The following is a 20,886-nucleotide window of genomic DNA, read 5'->3' on the forward strand; positions in this document are numbered from 1 at the left end:
TGGGTAACTGATGACATGAGAGTCAGGTTTGGAGGCAGCAAAGCACCTCTGCAGAACTAACATCTAACCCCAGTCCTGTGTCCACATCCCAGGTTCTTGACGAAGCCCTGAAGATTTGCAATTATATCTTCACCGTTATCTTTGTCATGGAATCTGTTTTCAAGCTTATTGCCTTTGGATTTCGCCGGTTCTTCCAAGACAGGTAACAAAAGATCATTGTAATCACAAGGTGAGCAGCAGGCTCTGTGGAGAGCTGCCCACATTCCATGTCCTGAATTCCCATGCTCTGGCCCATACTGTGAGTCTGATATGTATGAAGGCTTTTTGGAGTGACTGGTTGAAGGCTGGGTAGGAGGAGACATGGGATGTAAGCTAGAGGATGGATTGTGCAGGCCAAGGAGTGGGATTGCACCATTTTGGCCCTTGGGAGCAGATGAAGGAGGGACAGATCTCCACCAAGCAGCCAGTTCTCTTCTCATGCCAGTTGCGTGTCCATATAATCAAGTGAACCTGCTGAAGTGACAAAATTTATGTAAGAGGAAGAATCTATCCCTGAGTGAACACGAAAGATAGGACCTCTTTTTAGTGCAGATGAGGAGCAATGGATGACATTGTGTCTTTATCTAGATTTTCACTCTCTTACTTCACAAACACAAATCTTATGTCCTTGGTGGATCTTTCTCCCATTTTTGTCTTCTTCAATGTTAATACCAAAACCAGGGCATAAAGCAGGCCTTCACATGAGCCCTTCAGCAACCAGTGGATGGTTCCATCCCTATCCCCACATTTTGTGTGTCCATGCTGGAATTAACAGTTTCTCCAGCCTGGCACAAATCCTTGGGGCCTTTCTTTCACCAACACACCTTTTTTTCCAAGGACTGGACATGGGGTCCTGGTCTCTCTGGGGCGGATCTCACATCGAGGTCCACAAGTGTCATGTCTAGAAGTGGCTAGACAGACAACACAGTGTCTCTCCTGAGGTTTGGAGTCTCTGGGTAAAAAACTTCCCAGCTTTTGTTCCTCTTTCCCCTCAGTCAAGGATATCTTTGGAATTGGCTGGTTTTCTAATGAGATGTATTAGTTATAATGATTTCATAACATCACTGCTTTTGTATAATACCCTCAGAAAAATACTGCAGATTCATTTGAGTTCTCAAACCATTGAAATGACTGGAATTCGTGTGAAACAGGCTGCCTCCCATTGCCAGCTTCTTAGTAGATGTTAAACTTCACTTTTTGTTGTCTCCAGATGGAACCAATTAGATCTGGCAATTGTGCTGCTTTCTATCATGGGCATCACTTTGGAAGAGATCGAGGTGAATGCTTCACTACCAATTAACCCCACGATTATCCGGATCATGAGGGTTCTCAGAATCGCCCGAGGTGAGAGGGATAAAGCAGAATTTACTTGTGTTTGAGGTATGTGGTTGGCACCAGGAGAGAGTTAAGCATTGAGAAACAGTCCTGGGGTACATCCCCATCATGATGTGCATATTTCTGGCATCACAGGCTGTAAACAAATGAAAAAACAATGGGGAAAAATACTTGCAAGGAGCCAAAAAGCTGAGCCAACTGACCATGTGTTTCTGCCTTAAGAGATCTTGAAGGCTGAGAGCTTAGAAATTAAGGAGAAGTAGCTGTGGCAGTAACTCCCAGAGATGTACCTGGGAAAATTGCTCCAGTCAAATCAAAGTCATCTCTAACAGGGATTAGAGAATACAAGCTTGAGTACATTGGCTTTAAAAGATGAGCATCTAATAATTTTAAATTCCCATGAGGCTTTACATCACACCACTTGGTGACATAGCATGCCTTGTCACACTGTATCCATCTGTCCCTTCAGACATGTTCCCAAGTCAGGGAGCCAACTTCTTCAGGGATTGAAGAAGTTGATTTTTCAAAACAGGGAGGTGTCAGGGCCAAATGTTGAAGATGTAAAATGTGAGTGCTCAGGCCCTTAATGAAGTACTTCCAGGCCCTCCTGAAGGGTATTGTGGTCTGAGGAAGAATTGTTTTTATTATAGCCCTCATCTAAGCAGAGAAGGAGCTGGAGGAGAAATTAAATGTTGCTGTCTCAAGAAGGGGGAAAAGTGGGTTTTCTGTGCATTGGATCCCTTTCAGAATTAAAAATACATGCAGCTTCCAATTGGAAAAGCAGCCTTCTGGAAGAGATGTGTAAATCATTCCTCAGTGAATCACGTACGAAAGTGGGTAGCCTATGGAAGTGGGAAAGTAGCCCCAGGGCTGGGAAAGGAACTGCTCATGATTACCAGAGGAAGGAGATGAGTCTAACACAGATAAAGTGGGGAAGGAAGAGCCAGGCAGAGTGATAACACTTTCTCCAAGTCTCAGGGTAGGTGATGTTGCTATTCATGGGATTTTGATAGTATCCAGGCAACAATGAATGATGTAAAAAGGCCAAGGAATGTAGCAGCTAATGGAGAACACTTGACAAGATTCCATGTTTCTCTTCCTGTAATCTGTGGCTCCTGGGAGAGGGTCTGAGTTTATGCCTCTGTGCTAATGCTGCCGTTACCATACTGCAAATGTGTTTTCCACAGTGCTGAAGTTGCTGAAGATGGCTGTGGGGATGAGGGCCCTTCTGGACACCGTGATGCAAGCGCTACCCCAGGTAACCCACTGCCATATCAAACCAGAGCTCCTCTGGCCCACAGCTCATTTCCTATTGCAGAGGAATGCTAATAATTTTATCTTTACTGTCATTAGAGAATCACATTTCCCTCCCGAAGCACTGAGATACAGTCCCCACATTGAGGTCATTTTTGCCCTGAAGCAATTTAAGTTTTGGAATAAAGAATACAGCAAGAAACAGGTCTGGAACAAAAAAAAAAAAAAAAAAAAAAAAAAAAAAAAAAAAAATCAATGAATGTTCTTTTTTTTTGTGTTTTTTCCCCCCATTTCTTTTTCTCTTTTCAGGTGGGAAATCTGGGCCTTCTCTTCATGTTGTTGTTTTTCATATTTGCAGCTCTTGGAGTGGAGCTGTTTGGAGACCTTGGTGAGTCTTCCTGTGCCAGTGGGAGGGGTGGGAATGGTGTTGGAGTGGGGGGTCTCACAGCTGTGCTTGGTCTTACAGAGTGTGATGACACACACCCCTGCGAGGGGCTGGGACGGCATGCCACATTCAGGAACTTTGGGATGGCCTTCCTGACCCTATTCCGAGTATCCACAGGAGACAACTGGAATGGGATAATGAAGGTAAGTGTTAAGTTTTTGTCAGCAAGTGTATTGCTGTTCTAGATGTGAAATTTTCCAAATCTTCTCAGTTTTCTTCATGAAAGGACAACCCATTGCAGACTGTGGTTCATGCTGCAATCTCTTCACATCCCTCCATCTCTTAGTGTCATTGTTTAGTTGATAAGTTGGTGTTAGGTGATAGGTTGGACTTGAGGATCTCCAAGGTCTTATCCAGCCTGGCTGATTCTGTGATCATTCCCCCACTGTTTCCAGGACACACTGCGTGACTGTGACCAGGAGTCCACCTGTTACAACACTGTCATTTCCCCCATCTACTTCGTCTCCTTTGTGCTGACAGCCCAGTTTGTCCTGGTGAATGTGGTGATTGCGGTGCTTATGAAGCACTTGGAGGAGAGCAACAAGGAGGCAAAGGAGGAGGCAGAGCTTGAAGCAGAACTGGAGATGGAGATGAAGACCATCAGCATTGGCCAGCACAGCCCGTCGAACATCTTTGCATGGACAGGCACCACCAGTGGAGAGAGACCAGAGAACCCCAGCGGATTTACCGATCCCATGCAAATCAAGGTGGATTCTCAGCTCTCACTAGCTTATCATATGGTGAGAATCTCTGTTGGAGGGTGAGGAGGGCTTGACCTGCATTTTTGTTGGGGAAGACTTGCATGAGTTGGTAGTGAAAGAGGCATGTACCAGATGTTCTGGGCTTGTATTCCCTGCTGTCTGCTGCTGACTCTTTTGTGGTTTGGGAACCAATGCTGCAGGGAAGAGACAACAGGCAGTCTCCAGTCCACCTTGATGCATCTGTTTGGAGGAAGAGAGTTTTGCAATTTACTCTGGAGGTCAGCTCAAGCTACAGAGTTCAGAGCTAGCTCCAAATTTACTCTAATTCAGAGTTTTGACTGGTCCTTTGTGATAGCAAAATCATGAGCATAATGTGTTTGCTTTTCTAATACAGACCATGAGCCCCAACATAAAAGAGGAATAAAACTTGCTAATCTTTGCTTCAGTATTAAATTTGTTTTATGTAACCTCCATTTAATATCCATCCCCACAGTCAGGCTTGTAAGAAAAGATTCTCTTAACAATAGAATAATCCAGAGGAGACTCAAACCTGAGCTCACCAGAGCTGATGGCAGAACTCCCACTAGCAGCAGCATGCTGCTATGAGCTGCACCACGTCTCCCTAAAGCACAGTTTTTGGATGAAGACTCAGTTTGAGGAATGAGAGGTGAGATCAAGCCCCAGACAAGTTATTTGGGAGGTCACTGAGCTGAAATTACTCAGGAAATACAGTCCAGCCTTTTTTTAGTCTTAGCTGATTGCAGATAGGGTTAAACTCTCTGCAGACCTCATTAACTTTTATTACATCAAGATTTCACAACAGCATGTCTTGGCCACAGCCTGGGGTAGACTAATGCATATTCTAATGCATGAAAAACTAATTTATGATTTTTAGTCCAAGGGTGAAAGAGAGTAAATCCCCACTTAATCTTTGTTTCAGTTCCTAAGCTACTGGAAATTTCTGGTGCCATTAGAATCTCTGATGTCTGAGATAGAGTCCAAAGCTGCTCTTTGGCTCAGGAAAAAGGACTTCAGGGCCCTATGGGGAAATCCAGATTTACTACGTCCTCTGAGAAGAAACAACATGTCCCAACTGGTGCTGTGTGTGTTGAGCAGAGTACTGGCAAACTGTCCTCATCCCTGTTGTCCTGCACCAGCACTGAAACTGGCAAAAAAGAGAAATTGCAAAATTGTGAGACAAATCAGTCAGAATGATACCCTCACTCTGCAGTCTGTTAAACCTTCCCTCTCTGAAGGCAGCCCGGGAAGGGGTTTATTCCAGTAATAACCTTCAGAGTGTGTTTCTTGCTCTTTCCCTCAAACAGAAGCCTCAAAAACCTCCAGGAGATCTTATTCTGACTATTTATTTTCCCAACAAAAATCTTCAGGACAAATCTGATGCTTGAGCTTGATAGCAGAGGAATACAATTCCCAAGACACAACCCTGCAATGACAGCATGCTCTTTTGCTTGCCTCATTCCTGGGATTTTTGCACTGTGTGCTGTTTGACTGTAGCGCTGGTCCTCATCTCATTGTATGCGTTGGGCATTCCCTACATGGAAGGTGCACCCTGAAATCACTCCCCTGCTGCCTGCAAAAGCCAGACCCTGCTCTGTACAACCCCCATGCTGTGGCCGGCTGGTTTAACATTGGCCAGACTACTGGGGGCGCCTCAGCCCATGTCTGGCATGTGAATTAGTGACCTGACATATGTCCATCCTGCTCAGTTGCAGCTTCCATGGACAGGACATTCAGCTTCTCTTCAGTCAGGTTATTTTAATTTCTGTGCCTTCTGGATATGGTGTCAAGTATTAGGTCCTGCAGCTCAAAAGCATGGACCATGTGTGTAGAAGTCTACTGTAGAAGTAGTGTCCTGTTGAAGTTGACAGTACCAATGGAAAAATGCTGCTCAGCCCCCAGAAATGACTGGCCATGTTTGATGAGAGGGAGATTGTCCCCAAGAAGGGCCCCGGGTGGGAGCAGCCATGGTCTTGGGGCGGTTGCCGTTGCCCCATCTCTTGTAATGTCTGGGAAAGCTGTCTCTGCTCACCGTGATATTACTGCACTGTTCTCTCTCCTTTTCTCCTGTCCCATTGTTCCTGTTACTGCTGTTCTCATTGAATGTTTCCACCTATTTTTCCCCCCCTTCTATTTTTTTCCCCTCATTTTGTTCGTTGGGTTTGAAATGCTGTCCTTTTTTTCTCTCTGTCTCAATCCCTCGCCTTTTTCCTCCTCTCTTTTTGGCTTGCTCTCTCTCTCTCTCTGCATGCTATACACCACCCTTCCTAGGAAAGGCACTTGTTTGATACCATATCACTGCTGATCCAGGAATCTCTGGAAGGAGAGCTGAAGCTGATGGACAACCTGTCAGGCTCTGTGTGCCATCATTATGCCCTCCCAGCTCCCGAATATTACAACTCTGAGAACCAGGTTAATATTCCTAATTTCCTGCGAAGTCTCCATCCAAACTCAATTTGACTGAGACCTTTAATAGCAAGTTAAAGTTCTTTATGTAATGCAGTCACAGGGATTGGGAAGCATAAGTCACTTTGGCTTTTTCTGTGGGATTAGATGATGTTGTATATCAAGGCAAGAGGAAGAGAACATGCTCGGACTTTCCCTTTCCCCTTTCAACACAGTAAGAATTTTTTCATTGGGATTTACAGTTCATGGGTGTTAGAGGGGAAATGTGCAAAATTCCATCTCCATCCTTCAGTGTGGTTCTTATATTTGGCTTCCTGCTCCTAAGCAGGGCTCCACAGCAATGTCAGGGAATGTCTGCAGAGCCTGCAGTGTGAGGTTTTCTCAGAGCAGAGCCTGAGTTGCTGGGGTTCATCCAATGATCTCTGTGTTCTGTGCCTACTTGTACTGCATGAAAATCCAGTTTTGAAAGGTTTTCCTCAACAGCCTTCTTGCAAATGGGTCACTGTAAACTAGATCCTCATCTCTGATCTAGTGAATTTGGGAGGGGAGGCAGCCATTAATGATGCACAGAAGTAACTGTGTGCTTCAGTGCTTTCTCAAGCAGACAGTGCTTGTTTAAAATTAGTCCACTTATTTCCTAGAATAAAATACCTACTTTTTGAAGTGCATTGTTCTTTAGAGCAAATATTTTCCCTAAAAGACAGCAGTGACCATGATAACAATTCAAGCATACCTATTTTTTGCTGCAGTTGGAATTGAGCAAATTCCATATTTCTTGATCTATTCCCCCCTCTCCTCCCACCCCCCAACCCCGTCTAAAAATAGCAGGTCTTCGTGTTAAATCAGTGTGCTTGTTTATGAGCTCACTGACACTCTAAATTACCCAACTTTTGATGGTTCATTAGAGGAAAGGAACAAGCTTAGGTAAAATGAAATCCTACTGCAGATCTTTATATAGCAGGATAACATGTCTCCCTCTGATTGCTCCATATTGCATCCCAGGGTCTATTAAGCTATAGGAAGTGGTTGTCTCTAATAATTGCCAGAGGAATAGAGATCGTAGCTTTGGCAAGGAAGACAGAGGGTCAGTAGGAAACTCAGTGAGAGCTGGTTGAAAATTTTTTGTCACAACATTTTTCATCAGAAAGTGCTGCTGCAACAAAAAAATGGCTTTGTTCTGACATTTTTGTAATGAAAAAATATAGCATTCCAGTTTGCAATGGCTTTTTCTTTTAAAATTTAAGCATTTCCCCACCTGCCCCGCCCCCCCCCCCCCCCCCCCCCCCCCCCCTATAATTAAAACTGGTCTAAATCAGCTAGATGATTCCAACAAAATGTTTTGACAGCTTCAAACTCAATTTTGGATTTGGGAAGGCTGAAGTGGGGTGATGTTTTGTTTACATTTTGGCTTTTCTGTTCACACCATTTGTCATGTTCTCAGGCAACTCAGGAATTCAGAGCAGTGCTGGGACTTGATGAAAGCAACCTGATTAATAGCAGCTCCTAGCAGGGCAGTTCCAGCAAGCAGGAGCTGCTGGAGTCCACCATGCTGCTGCACAGCTTTTTTCTGGCTCTGGTTGGTGGGTCCCTTTTAGGGATTCCTGTCCTTAGGCCGGCAGCCTTCACAGTGATGCCTTTTAGGGGAGCCTCATATTAAATCAGGGGCTCCAAATCATCTCTCTTATCCATTGCCAGCAGATAAGTGTGCTAGAAGAGATATCAGAGCTGAGGTTAGATGAGAGGAGCCCGTCCCTCTTACTTATCTCAGCTGAATTTTGAGACTCTCCAGGCTCACTCATCGCTGGGTTTGTTCCATCCTGCGGCTGCCATTTCTAAGAGTGAGAAAACCCAGTCCTTTGACAACTTCAATGCAAGAGATCTGGGCCTCTCTGTTTTCTCTTGGAAGATTTATTGCTGCTGAAAGACTTTTCAAGCACAGAAGATGGCAAAAAAATGCACAGTGAGAAATGAAAAGGAAGCACCTGGGACTTACCTAGAGCAGGCAGCCCCTGCGAGCATGAGCTGGATTTGGAGGTTACCTGGTGAAATGCCATTCCTGGTGTCATAAGCACTGTATCCAGGGAGGGGATCTGGGGAGAACTGAGCCTGCTGCAGGGCAGACACCCCCTCTTACAGTGCCTGGCAGCAGAACTGCTGCTCTGGGGGAGATGCCACTTGTCCTCTTTTCCCCCTCTTTTTCTTCCAAAATCTGAAGTGACATTTTCACATTTCTTATAAAAAGACCTCTGTTTCTAGGGAGAGAGCTTCATCAATGATTTGATAAGGCCATTCATAGATTGTTTGAATGTCTTCAGTGGGGATCCATGTGCGCAAGATGCATGAAAACAGGAGCGTGGCTGTGTAGAGCCGATTCCCAAGTCAGGATTTCTCAGCGCCAGAGGAGACAGCTGGGACCAGGTCTGAGGGACATTTGGGGGCTGAAAAAAGCATTTGGCTCTTTTAGTAGGTCAGTTATTGGTGCCACTGGTGTCACTGGCTTATAGCCAACCAAAATGAGCTGAAAGCACCAGAAAGGTGTTTGCTGACCAAAATAAAGTTTTAAGTTTCTCCCTGTGCCCTTTTATCTGTGAGGAAGTGAATTATGGTCCCACCTGCCTCTTGGGGGGGGAAGGGGGAGTGGTGGGGGAAAGTGGTCCCTGCAGCCTCCCTGGGGCACAGGGAAAGGCACACTCCATACCCCACCCAAAAATATGGTGTTGTTGTTGGGGAGTCTTTGGAGACTCAACAAGTTTATCTTAGAAACCAGGATGGTTACTGGGGGGAATAACTTCAGAGAAATCAGATCTTGAAACCTCTTGTATTTGATCACAGCCAAGAGGATTAATCTCTCTATTATGAAAGCAGTGTTACTTTTGCTTATTGATGTAGACAAAAGAACGGCAAAATACAGTGCTAGCATTAGTGTATGGTTTTAAACCCTCTCCCAGATCCTTGGTAAGCACTAAAGTATGAATGTCCCACTCCTTTTTTAATTTCTTCATTATATTTAATTTCTTTAATGTTCTGTCCCTGGTAACAATGTGTATGATGTAGCTCTCCAACTGCAGGGATATTGCTTTAGTGTCTAGAAGTATTTAGATTGTGATACTTTTTTTTTCTTTTTTTAATTTTCTTTTCTGAAAGATTTGTGTCCTGGTTTCTTATGTTTAATCATTTCTCCCTTTAGATCCCTCTAGCTGAGATGGAGGCTCTATCTCTGACGTCAGATATTCTCTCTGAAAAGTCCTGGTCCTTAGCTCTGACGGATGACTCTTTTCCTGATGACATTAACACACACTTACTTAATGCTCTGGAAAGCAATGTACATACACTGGTCACTGTGTAGTCTGATGTTTACAGGGTTCGAAATACTGCTCCCATCTCTCTGCAGCTGCCTAATGGCATTTCCAGTTCCAGCCCCTTCCCAAATAGCACCAACCTCTTCCCTGAACAGGATGCTGTCCTTAATGCCATTAGGTCCTGGGTTTTGTCACTCTTGTCCACAATCTTGGCTCCTTGCAAGGAATGAGTGGTTGTTTCAATTTTTCTTTTTGGTGTCTTATGTATAAACAATGTGTTTTCTACAAGTAAAATAAGTAGTAAAAATAAAGAGGCTTTGGAAAGCAGCAAGGTTGAAATTTCCTCCCCATCTGAAACAAATCAGTGATGAGCTAATGATCCATGTCCTCTACTGAAGGGTCAGCCCTAACACTTTGATTTGGAGTGGATTTTTGTCATTATGAACACAGGCACCACAAGGCTTTTTGCATGATTGGTGCCAGACCGTTTCTTTTACAAATATCAAATGGGGATCTCTCCAAGATGATACTTGTTTCACAAAATCTTTCTAGCAGCCACTATGCTGAAAAAATTTTAAAAATTGACTATTCAGTGGTTTTTTGACTGACATAACCAGTATTTTGAACCCTGCCTTCACCATCTCCTCTTTGAAACATTAGACATTTTTAGCTGTGTAACAGTCAAGTGCTTTTTTTCTGCTGTACAACAGACATAACTCCTTTCTCAAAATTTTAGATCATTCTTGTTTTCTTTGTTGTTGTTCATGTACCTACCTTTGGATGTTTGTGTTGTTCATAAATTTTCTGCCATATTAGTTGACTGTCATCCTAATTAGCACTTATTTGAGAAAAATTTCTTAAACCGTGACAATATTTCCCATCATGCTTCATGGCATCCTGTGCAAAAGATTTTGTGGACTCCATTTTACTTCTTGTATGAGGCTTTTTGTTTCAAAATTAGTATGGAGAGTTGTACAGAGGAGAAACCCTCCTAGTTTTGAATCAGATTAGACAATCTTGTTTGACAGCACTGCAAAGTCTCAAAGGTACAGCCAGGAAAGATGTTTTTTCTCCCCTCTCCAAAAAAAAGGCAAAACTGTGTTGAACAAAGGGGTTTGTGAATTTTTATCCATACCAAAAAGTTTTTGGTCACAACAGTTGCCCAAACCCCTGAAAAACTGCAAGCTTTCATTGAAATATCTTCTAAATGCAATATTTTTACACTTCATTTAGATGTGGCTTTAGTTGAAAAATATTTGGATTGGGGTTTTTTTGTTTGGTTAGTTGGTTGCTTTGGTTTTTGGTTTTGTATTGTTTTTGGGTTTGTTTTTTGGTCTGTTTTTTTGGTTTGGTTTTTTTTTTTGGTTCAAGGAAAACTTGGATTTTGTTTTCAGTCAAGCCAAAACAACATGTTTTTCAGAAGTACCACTGTACCAAAAAGTCATGTGCTCCCACTGCACTGTAGCCTGACCTGGGAAGATCATTTTGCAGCCATTTTCAATGGTTTTCATGAATTTCACTCATGAAATTTGCCCCAAGATTATCCAAAAGTGGAAATAACCCATATTGGATCCAGATGAACCTAACGGTTCACTGAAGGTTGGATTTGGATGGGATCTCAAATCCAAGTTCTCATGTTCAGATTCAGGTGAGTCTGAGTTTGAGATCTCAGGTTTCAGGTCACCTTTTCTGCTGTAAGCTCAGTAGTATGACAGCAAAACAGCATGAAGTGGGTAGAAGGGGAAGGCAGGGAGGGACAGAGAGGTTCCCAAATCCAAACTCTCAGCTTTACCAGCACAGGTTTTGCTCTCCTTTCCCAAGCTGTATCAGGAGATTGCAGTCTCCCTGATCTAGTCTGTGTCCAAGCTCTATCCAAATCAGCAGTTTCCCAAGGACTGAAACAAATGCTGTGTGGCAGTGCAGACCTGTTTTGTTCATTAAATTAAACAGTGATCTCCTTTATTCTTTTTGCAAATTCCTTTTAATCTCATCCTGTTTCTTATGCAAATAAATGCCATCATGAAATTTTGTTTTTATGACTGAAGGATAAAATTGGGATCAAAAAAATCTGTGTTGATTCCAGAAAATCTATAATGCACTGAGTGAAGGGAAAATTTTTCAGAAAATAAGATCTAAAGTTTTCCAAAAATGATCAGCCAAATATCGTACTAGACTACAGTGGCACAAACTTACTCCTGTGTTTTTCACTTGAGACATTTTAACAATTAAATAATTGTTTCATTAGAAATACACTGGGAAGATGACTTTGCTTCCATTTTTGCTAATACTCTCCATGACAATAACACCCAAGAACATTTCTGGGATGGAGATATTTTCTTATTAAATCAGAGCTGAATCCACTTAATATTGCCTCTGGGGCTGCCCCTTCCAAGAGTCTCTTTGGCTGTAAAAAGTCCACAGTCAACATATATACAATAACCCTTGCTTGCATTAGATCCCTTCTAATTAGAGAATGGCTTTCACCCTGAAGCAGTAGGTTTAGATATCCTTTTCAATAAAATAGGTTTAGTTATTCATTATGTGAGAAGAAAATCCAATAAAATTGTGCTGTGCGCCAGAACAGAAAATATTTTTTATAAACTAGTTTTTGCATTTGGGTTGGGGTTCTTTTGTTTGTTTTTCTTTCTTTTAATGTTAAAAGAGGAAACTACTCACCTTTGCAAAAGCCTGTCTTGCTGATGAGGGCACCTAGAGAGGGTTAAAGTTCTGCCAAGCATGTGACCTTTGCTGACCTTGAGGCATGATGCCTTCTTTGCATATCTCTGAAATAGTCATGGTTTATTCCTACGTTGTGGCTTCCTGTTTCTGTGATCCATTATGTGAGAGTTTATTGACAACCCCGACAAAGGGGGATGGCTCCCTCATAGATCCATTCGTGCACCCTGTGCATGCCCATCGTGCCATCCTGGTTGCAATGGCTGTCACTCGCGTTTCTGGGTACTTCTCCTCTTTCCCACCCTTCCACACCTGCCTTCCTCACATTTTTCTTCCCCTCAGGCTGATCTCCGCTCCAAGGACGACACACTGACCCTGTCCCCCAGCAAGGACCTGCTGAGTGTGAGGAAGCCCTCGGTGGGACGCACCCACTCCTTGCCAAATGACAGCTACATGTTCCAGCCGCCCTACTCCAGCCCCTGCCCTGCCTCCCTGGGCAACAGGAAACCAGCACATCACAAGTCCCAGTCAGGTACACCTCTCTCAGCTGGGACAAGAGTAGGATTTTCCAATGGGGCAAGAGTTGTGGTTTCCCACGCTCTTCAGCAGGAAGGAGAAAATTGCCACTGGTTTCCAGTCGTGTGTTTAGACCTGTGGAATGGCTGTCAAAAGACTCTCCACAACTTACAAAGACCCTCCACAATTTACAATGCCCTGTTTAAGATAACTCCTTTCCTCAGAATTTTTTGACAATGTGACATTGGCCTGGCTCAACACTGATTGTATCCTGCCTGGTTCCCTAAGGTTACAGTCCCTACAGCCTGGGCTCCATCTGTTCCACCAGGCCCCAGAGGAGAAATCCCAATAGAGAAATATTTCCTCCTGTCTGTTTTTTTGCAACAGTACCTGTTCAGATGCTCTGTCTGGGAACATCTGTGAAAGATGGGAAGAAGGTGTCTCTAAATGCCTATAAAATAGACATAAATATGCTGAATTGAGAGACATGTTGGTGTGAGATGAATGGGAAAATGATAGAATATGGAACTGTTCTTCCCAGTGTGCATGGTTGGGATATACATCTTGGAGCTAAATTCAGAGATATTCTTAGGTACAGGGAGGGCTCTCCCTGCCTGCACCTCTGTCCCCGTGCTTGCAGTTGCCTCCCAGAACTTGTCTCTGTACCCCCAGTTCTTCTGCCTGCCAGGGGTTACCTGGGGCTGGGAAGTGAATGGAGCCACCTTTAATTTGTCTGTACATGCCATCATTTTAGAAATTTGTCACCAATAAGACAGTGAAGTTTTTACAAGCATTGCTGTTTGAAAGCCTCTAAGCAAAACATAATTTCAGCAATGTTCAGAATGGTAGGAGATTTGAATAGATTAGAAATAAGATGTTGAAATTTGCATAGTAAAAAGAATTTGGATGAATAGCTACTGTTGAACAGAAGCAAAAAAAAAAAAATGTGGGCACAAGGAAGGAAGATGAATCTGGTGTTCTGAGAAATCTCTGCCACAATACACAATTCTCAAGGTCAAGAGTGGTGTTTTGAAGAACCTGTTTGCACATAATGCTAATGGTGCAGCTAAAATCCCATAGAAAGCAATAGCAAATCTCCCATTACCTTCAGTTGAGCTAGAATTTATGGGTCTCTGTAGCAGTCAAGAAATTCCTGGCCATATGAAAGTATCATGTTTGCTGCAGAGGGAATTTCCAGTGCTTCATTGTTGACCTTTAATTGGGATGTATTTGCACTGTCTTGAACAAAAATTACATCAGCAAGGGACTGGGTAATTTATGAGTCCCTTCTTTTTCAAAATTTCACTTCCCAGTTTCAGTTCGGAGAACCTGAATAGCCCTATCTGACAGCCCTGGCTTTTTGGGGACAGGCATTGCACCCTTGTAAATCCACAGGAACAACTGTTCCAATGAGGTGTATCAGAAATACTTTGGAGAGGTAAAGCTGATGCCTTATAACCTGTTGCGCTGCCACCTTTGGTCCAGCAGCAAGGCCAGATGAGCCCAGGCACGTTCCATCTGGTAATATTGGGATCCTATTCCAATAATAACCACAATAGACAATTAAACCTTTTGTGTTTTTCTCCTGATGGTGAAATTCCAATCATCTTCAGCAGGCCCTAGTGCTGGGAGGTGTGTAAGGTCCCCACATTCTGACATATCACTGTCCTCTTCCACCTACAATGTCACTGCTTTTCAGGGTGGGGGAAGTCACCACCACCTGTTTACAGTTTGTAATATTATAGAGTGCAGTGAAGACAGCAAAAGGTGCCAGGCACCTCTAATAAATCACCACAACCAAGCCACAATATTTCAAGCTGGGAAGGTTTTGTTGTCAGAAACACTGGCACTTGCAGGAGGCATTTGTTTGAATACTCCTTCGTAATGGGGCTGTTGCTCTGGGAAAGATTCCAGGACAAATGAAATTCTCTGGGATGCAGTCCAGATTAAATGAATTGTTTTGAAAAACATTTAGCCTGTGTGTGAGGGGAGCACACAGAGTTTCAAACCTTTTAGAAGTAGTAGCCAGCAACCATGAAGGGTCAGGAAGAGGTTGGAGAGTATGTGTTTCCTTCTTCTGGGAGGCTTTGCAAAACCAGCCTTGAGAGCTGCCAGGTGCTGTTTCCTTCCACTTCATTTCCAGTGTGTGCATGCTGGTTTGGAGATCCCAGCAGTTGGTCTCCATGCGGGTTCAGGCATGGGGACACCTCCAGCCTTTCAAAGTCAGATGTTTGCAGTGCTCAGAAGTGAGGCTGCCTACGTAGTTATTGGCCCAAAAGCAGAGATGCAGGAATTGCCACTTCAGATGAACTTGTAGTTCCTTGTCTTCTGTTCTCAACAGGAGCTAGTCCCAGTTGTATCAGGGGAAAATGCCAGGAAAAATGAAATAATAGACAATGCTGGAGTAATTTATTAGTAGATGGGAGTTTTTTTCCCAGTTCTGGAGAGCCAATTGCTGAATTCAGTGGTTTTGCTGTGCCTGTCTGATCCAAGGTGCAGCAGAGCAGTTTTCCCTGGGAGGTCACTGAGGTTGGGACACAACCCTTGGATGAACACATCCCATTTCTGCCTCTTCTCCCCCTTGCAAGGTTCAAAGGCATCGGTGCAGTCACAGCCGGCAGACACCAGCTCCCTCCTGCAAATTCCAAAGGACCATTTCCACCATGTAAGAGCTCACGACCACTTGGTGGGGGAGAGCAAGCCCCGGGTCTCCCAGCAGGCACACTCCCCTTCTGCTGAAAGGCTGCTCCGCAGACAGGTAAGCAGACTTATGATCATAAACCTGCTGGGCTTTTATATTGATGCATTTCCTGGTTAACCATCCTTTAAATTCAAGGAGGGATTCACAGAGAAACCTCCAGAGAACTGTAATTCTCCTACAGAAATAACAAAATGGTTGGTGGTTTTTGATCTGAAAGCCATCCAGGAGTCTCCACAGAACGCGCATTATGAGTATCATGTCCTTTGGCAACATGCCTAAATGTTCTCCACATTGTTAGCGTTTATTTTTTTAAATCCTCTTCATAAATGCAGCCAAATGCTCCTCAGGGGCTTGTTGGGGTTGAGAAACTCATTCTTAACTGCTGTGATTTTTTTGGTGCTTGAAAGGACACAAGGATTGCAGGCTCCATCCCAGGCCAGCCCTCCTCTGACTCCTCTTGTTTTCCAAAAGAGAAGTGTTTCATGGAAATTGGTTATCTCATATGCATCCATCATGAGATGCATACTAGTTTTACAGTGAGAATTGAAAATTAAAATATTTTTTCATCAACTGTGAGCTTTTAAAAAGTTTGACTTTATGCACAGCAGAACATGTTTTATTTTGTAGCCAGTTTTATCTCTGGTTTTTGCCTGGCATTGATTTAAATCCTGATTCAATCAAAGATCTAAGGGATCTAATCAAAGATTCCAGTCTGGTTGATTGGAAGCATAAGTTTAGACTTATCTTTTTTTAGTAAAATACTTAAACTTGTGCTTCACTCTCACATTTTAAGCATATTTCAATGATTGTGCAGCTGGACCAGGACCAGAAGCACATCTGATTCAAAAACTCTGCTTTTTTCAGTATTTCCATGCCTTATTTTACATACACAAAGGGGATCAGTTCTATTTTTTCAAAAGCAATTTCTTTCCTGTATAAAAATATTCCCATTTCTTTCATCTTTTAATCAACATTGACAAATTAGACAGTTGATTCATTAAGCTCTAGAAATGGATGTGAAGTACCAAGGTTAACAATTACATTAGTCTGTAATACTAAATTGACATAAGGAATTCCTTGCATGTATTCATCTGCATGGGGTTGGCCAGCTATCCCAATCACCACTAATGGGGAAACTAATTGATGTCATGATTCCAGTTCATAACCACTCTCTCTTGCTTTCTAATGAATAACAGACCCATCCTTTCAAAGCGATCTAGCCAGAATGAATTACCATGTTAGCCATCTTCTCCAGTCTAATTTTGTTCACCTCTTTGATGGCTTCCTTTTGTAGACCTTTTCATAAGTTTAAGTCAATTTATTGTCCTCCTTTTCTCCCTCTCCTTGCTCCTTCAGTGACATGAACATGCTCATGGAGTGACAGGTCAGAGAGCAAAGAGTTTTGTGGCAGTGAGCTGATACAGTCCATTGGCAAACCCATGAGGGGTTGCCTTGGGCAGGCTCCTGAGCAGCAAGGAGCTCCCAATCTGGCTAATGAGAGCAGTGAGGTTTTGCTGGTGATATTGGTGTTACTGTTAATTGCAATCTAGATGGCCAGACACTGGGAAACTTGGTCCTTTAAAAGGCAAAATTCCCTTTGCAGCCGCAGCACTTCTGCTTGCTCAAGTGCTCTCTACTTGACTCCTTTTTATTGCTACCACTAGTATCTCACTAGCACATCAAATAGCCCAAACTGGCAAAGCAGTTTGGTTTTCAGTACCCAATTATCCTTATCTTTACATATACTGCATGCAATTCTGATTTGGCTTTCTTTTCCTTTTCCTTTTCCTTTTCCTTTTCCTTTTCCTTTTCCTTTTCCTTTTCCTTTTCCTTTTCCTTTTCCTTTTCCTTTTCCTTTTCTTCTTTCCACTCATGCCCTCTCCTCTCCTGAATCCATAATAGATAAACCTTGTCCATCACATACCTGGTCCTTGCACTTTCCCTGAACATTAAAACCTGTGTGTTTAACCTCCCTTTCCCTCCAGAGTGCTGGAGAGCAAGCACAGCCCCCACAGTAACGTCCAGTTTAGACTCCGGGATGTTTGACAATTAGCGATGCACTTGCAGAGGAAGATGAGTGGATCGGATGCTTTGGGAAAACATTCGCGCTGAGGATTGTGCTCCTCGGCCGTGCATGGCACAAAGGCTTTTCTCCAGAGGAATTCTACCTGAAATAAAACCTATATTGATTTTGTAGTTCCAGGACTCTGTATCAAAGGTGTAGCCCACACCAAGCTGTGGCTGCTACAGTTGTACACCCCTCTGAGATGGCAGAGGGTCCTTTTATTTTGCAAACAAACCACTAAAACCAGTAAAACATTTGTACTGTTACTACTAACAACAACCACAGATGCCTGTATCATAGAGAAAGAAAGAGCTGGTGGTGACTAATACTGTCGTGGTGTGCAACACAGGTTGGTGTGCAAGCAAAAGTAATGACAACAATTACTTTTTGCTTCAGTATTCAACTTCTGTGTGGTCTGTGTCTCTTTTCAGGATATGAACATGATTTCTTCTCCCAAATACTCATTAAAACTACTGGTGCTGAGGAGACCAGAATAACTTCACTCCTGATTGATTAGTTGCCAGCATTATGCTGTGAAATTTTAACTAGAAAGGATTCACCAGCACTGGATGAAATTGTTTGCCATATTAAATATTCTCTGAGTTGTCCCCATTGACAAAGGGAGCGCAATGTGCAGATGCTGCAATAGTCTATGGTGTTTCTGTGCACACATGGATGCACTGCAGCTGATGAGGGCTTTGCTGGATAGAGATCATTTGGCTCAAATGATCCTTGTGGGACAATATTTATATAAACTGTATGATCATTTGTCACAGAAGTATTCCTTAGCATGAGGAATTTCATCATTTCATCTCCTTACAGTTTTCTAAAGGACTGGGACCAAGTGTACGCATTTCTTTCAAATTTCCCTGTGAAGATTTTTATCTTTAAGATCATTTAAAAGTCTTCTCAAACAGATACTCTGCCTTTAAGGGCCAGTTAATGTGGTTGATTTATAAAGTCTTTTGACAAGTGAAAAGGCAAAGCCTTCAAAACATGCCCAAGGTTCCTTCTGCCAGCAGGCATTGATGCTGTGAAAGGCTCCAGACAGCCAAGGCAAAATGTGCCTTAGGAAGCCTGAACTTAAGCATCAGAATGAATTGAAATAATTACGGATTATTATTAGTCCAGCTTTGGATTCCAGTGCTTCCAGCTTCTGCCATAAGATGGTGCAGAGTTGTGGCTCCAGCCTAGGGACCAAAGCCAGGGACAGGCTATTGCCTTGATGCTGGCACATAGCAGAGTTGCTCTGGTGTTGCTGGCTTTGGGGATCCTATTCCAGGCCTCAGCATCACCTAAGCTAGAGAAGGGAATACACAGGCTCACTTGCACATCTTTCTCTCCTGCTCACACCTGTGCTGCTGAAATTATTGAGGGCTTTGCTGTAGACCTTCATCCTTTGCATAACAAGAACGTGAGTAAGTTTGGGTGGGGGCATTCTGGTTTTGCAGCCCTCCATCCTTAGAGGAGAAAGCTAAAGGTCAACCATTTAGGAAAAGTGAAGGGCTGTCACACAGGGACAAACCCACAGATCCCGACAATGAGAACTGGTAGAACCCACAACACAGGTTGTTATAGGAGTCAATGGGTCTGTGCTGAGGGATCTCAGCAGAGCTGAGTGCCCTTTAAATGCTGTGCCTTGTCTGTACTAACCTTTGTTTGGTCTGTCTCTCTCACCTGGCAACTCCTCTCCTCCCCAACCCCTCTGCGCTCTGATACAGATGGCTATAAGGAATGACTCTCTGGATAGCAAGGAGAATCTCCACACCGAGGTGAGTGAACTCTCTGACCCAAATGTTCCCACTGTGCCCAAGGAGGAGTCACCAGTGGCTCTGATGCCCTCAGAAGTGAATGAGTTGGCTGCCTGGAGTCGGGCGAGCGTCCATACACAGCAGCATTCCCACAATCAGTATAATATTTCAAAGCAGGCACCAGCATCCTGTGCTTGTGCAGACTCGTATCAGGAGACCCCTGAAGATTCAATGGACCAAGAAGCATCTGAAATAAACAGCTCCTCGGAGCCTTTCACTTCAGAAACTTGCACAGCCTTGAGTGCCTGTTCGGAGGGTCAGCCTCTCACACCTAAGAGGAACATGGGCAATACTGGCAACGTGATACTGAAGGACCTGAAGAAATATCACAGTGTAGACACCCAGGGTCTGCTAAAAAAACCGCCCTCTTGGTTAGATGATCAAAGGAGACATTCAATAGAGATTTGTTCCATAGAAAACAGCCCTCAGCACCATTCCACGTCCAGCTCTTCTGGCTTTATAAGTCAGGTGGTCAGTGAAATGGAATGCTTGCAAGGTACACGGCAGAAGAAGAAACTGAGCCCTCCTTGTATATCTATAGATCCACCTGATGGGCAGAGTTTGGTACCTAGGGGACCCCACAGCATCTCACCTGCCAGTGGAGACGTTTGCTTGAGGAGGCGTGCTCCATCCTGTGAGTCCAAGGATTCAGTGGATATAGGGGATTCACTGCTTCCAGACAGTATGTCAACATCTCCTACCCCAAAGAAAGACTTGTTGACACTTCCTAGCTTTTCCTTTGATCAAACAGAAATGGACCCCTGAGTTACTTTTCTGTTGGTGCCAAATGTCTTCTTCCTTTCATGTAATAGAAAAAAAATCATAAAAACTCTGTACTCCAAAATGGCACTGGGTAAAAAATTTCCAAAGAAAGATTAAAGAACCAGCTGGTTAAAAGAGTGGTTAACCTATATCACGCTTACTTAAGCATATGTTCTGCTTAGGTAAAAGCAATACAATGTGCAGAATCTATATGTATATTATATTTTATTAAATTAATTGAATCTAGTATCATGGGATGTAGTACATTTTGTCACTAAAGACTCATTTAATTTTCTTCTATTTTATGTATCTCGGAATATTTCTGAGATAAAGTTGGTTTTTACAAATATTTTAACCTAAAAAGTATATATTTATTCCCTTCTCGTTTTGTTTTGTTTTGTTTGGGTTTCATTTTGTTTTGCAAAGCACAAAATGTAGCTAATTAGTGCGTTACAGAGGAAATGTATCCCACTGTCAGCAGTAAATAAGGATTATTTAATGTAATATATTTTTCCCCTTGAACTTCTATGATATTCTGGGAAAACAATTGTTTGTGTAGTACAGAAAAGCAGTTGCAATTTTTTAACAAAATATTCCAATCTTGCATAAAATTGACATTCAGAGTATGAAAGCAAGTGCTCAGACCCAGGAAGGTCCAGGATGCTGATGTCTGAAGATGGTGAAGGCAGAGCCATTTAACAGTACAAGATATTGAATTATGAAAGGATCATAGTGGATGTTATAGATCATCCACTGGCAACTCACAAAATCATGTCAATGCTTAATTTTCATGCATTCCTAGGAAACAGACAACAGACGCCTGTGGTCACTTCCAAGATGTTTTTGCAGTGTTTCCAG

The 20,886-nt window shown here is 43.1% G+C and overlaps 1 protein-coding gene across 25 annotated transcripts in view; it reads left to right on the forward strand.

Moving 5' to 3' along the window:
* The window catches only part of CACNA1G (calcium voltage-gated channel subunit alpha1 G), a 143,296-nt gene extending 123,021 nt beyond the window's left edge, over positions 1-20,275 (forward strand). For 14 of the 25 annotated variants that reach the window (XM_077188171.1, XM_077188173.1, XM_077188172.1 and 11 more), the window contains 11 exons: positions 93-202; positions 1,250-1,383; positions 2,562-2,632; positions 2,938-3,016; positions 3,095-3,216; positions 3,469-3,813; positions 6,064-6,204; positions 9,386-9,520; positions 12,516-12,705; positions 15,278-15,447; positions 19,177-20,275. In XM_077188171.1, coding sequence (XP_077044286.1) covers positions 93-202; positions 1,250-1,383; positions 2,562-2,632; positions 2,938-3,016; positions 3,095-3,216; positions 3,469-3,813; positions 6,064-6,204; positions 9,386-9,520; positions 12,516-12,705; positions 15,278-15,447; positions 19,177-20,031 — 2,352 coding nt within the window. In that variant the 3' untranslated portion in view covers positions 20,032-20,275. Of the gene's footprint in view, positions 1-92; positions 203-1,249; positions 1,384-2,561; positions 2,633-2,937; positions 3,017-3,094; positions 3,217-3,468; positions 3,814-6,063; positions 6,205-9,385; positions 9,521-12,515; positions 12,706-15,277; positions 15,448-17,292 lie in introns of all 25 variants that reach the window. The other 11 variants (XM_077188184.1, XM_077188185.1, XM_077188190.1 and 8 more) reach the window with 11 other exon arrangements.
* The last annotated feature ends 611 nt before the right edge of the window (positions 20,276-20,886 follow it).

The sequence above is a fragment of the Agelaius phoeniceus genome, chromosome 19 (genome assembly GCF_051311805.1).
Source record: "Agelaius phoeniceus isolate bAgePho1 chromosome 19, bAgePho1.hap1, whole genome shotgun sequence".
NCBI lineage: Eukaryota > Metazoa > Chordata > Aves > Passeriformes > Icteridae > Agelaius > Agelaius phoeniceus.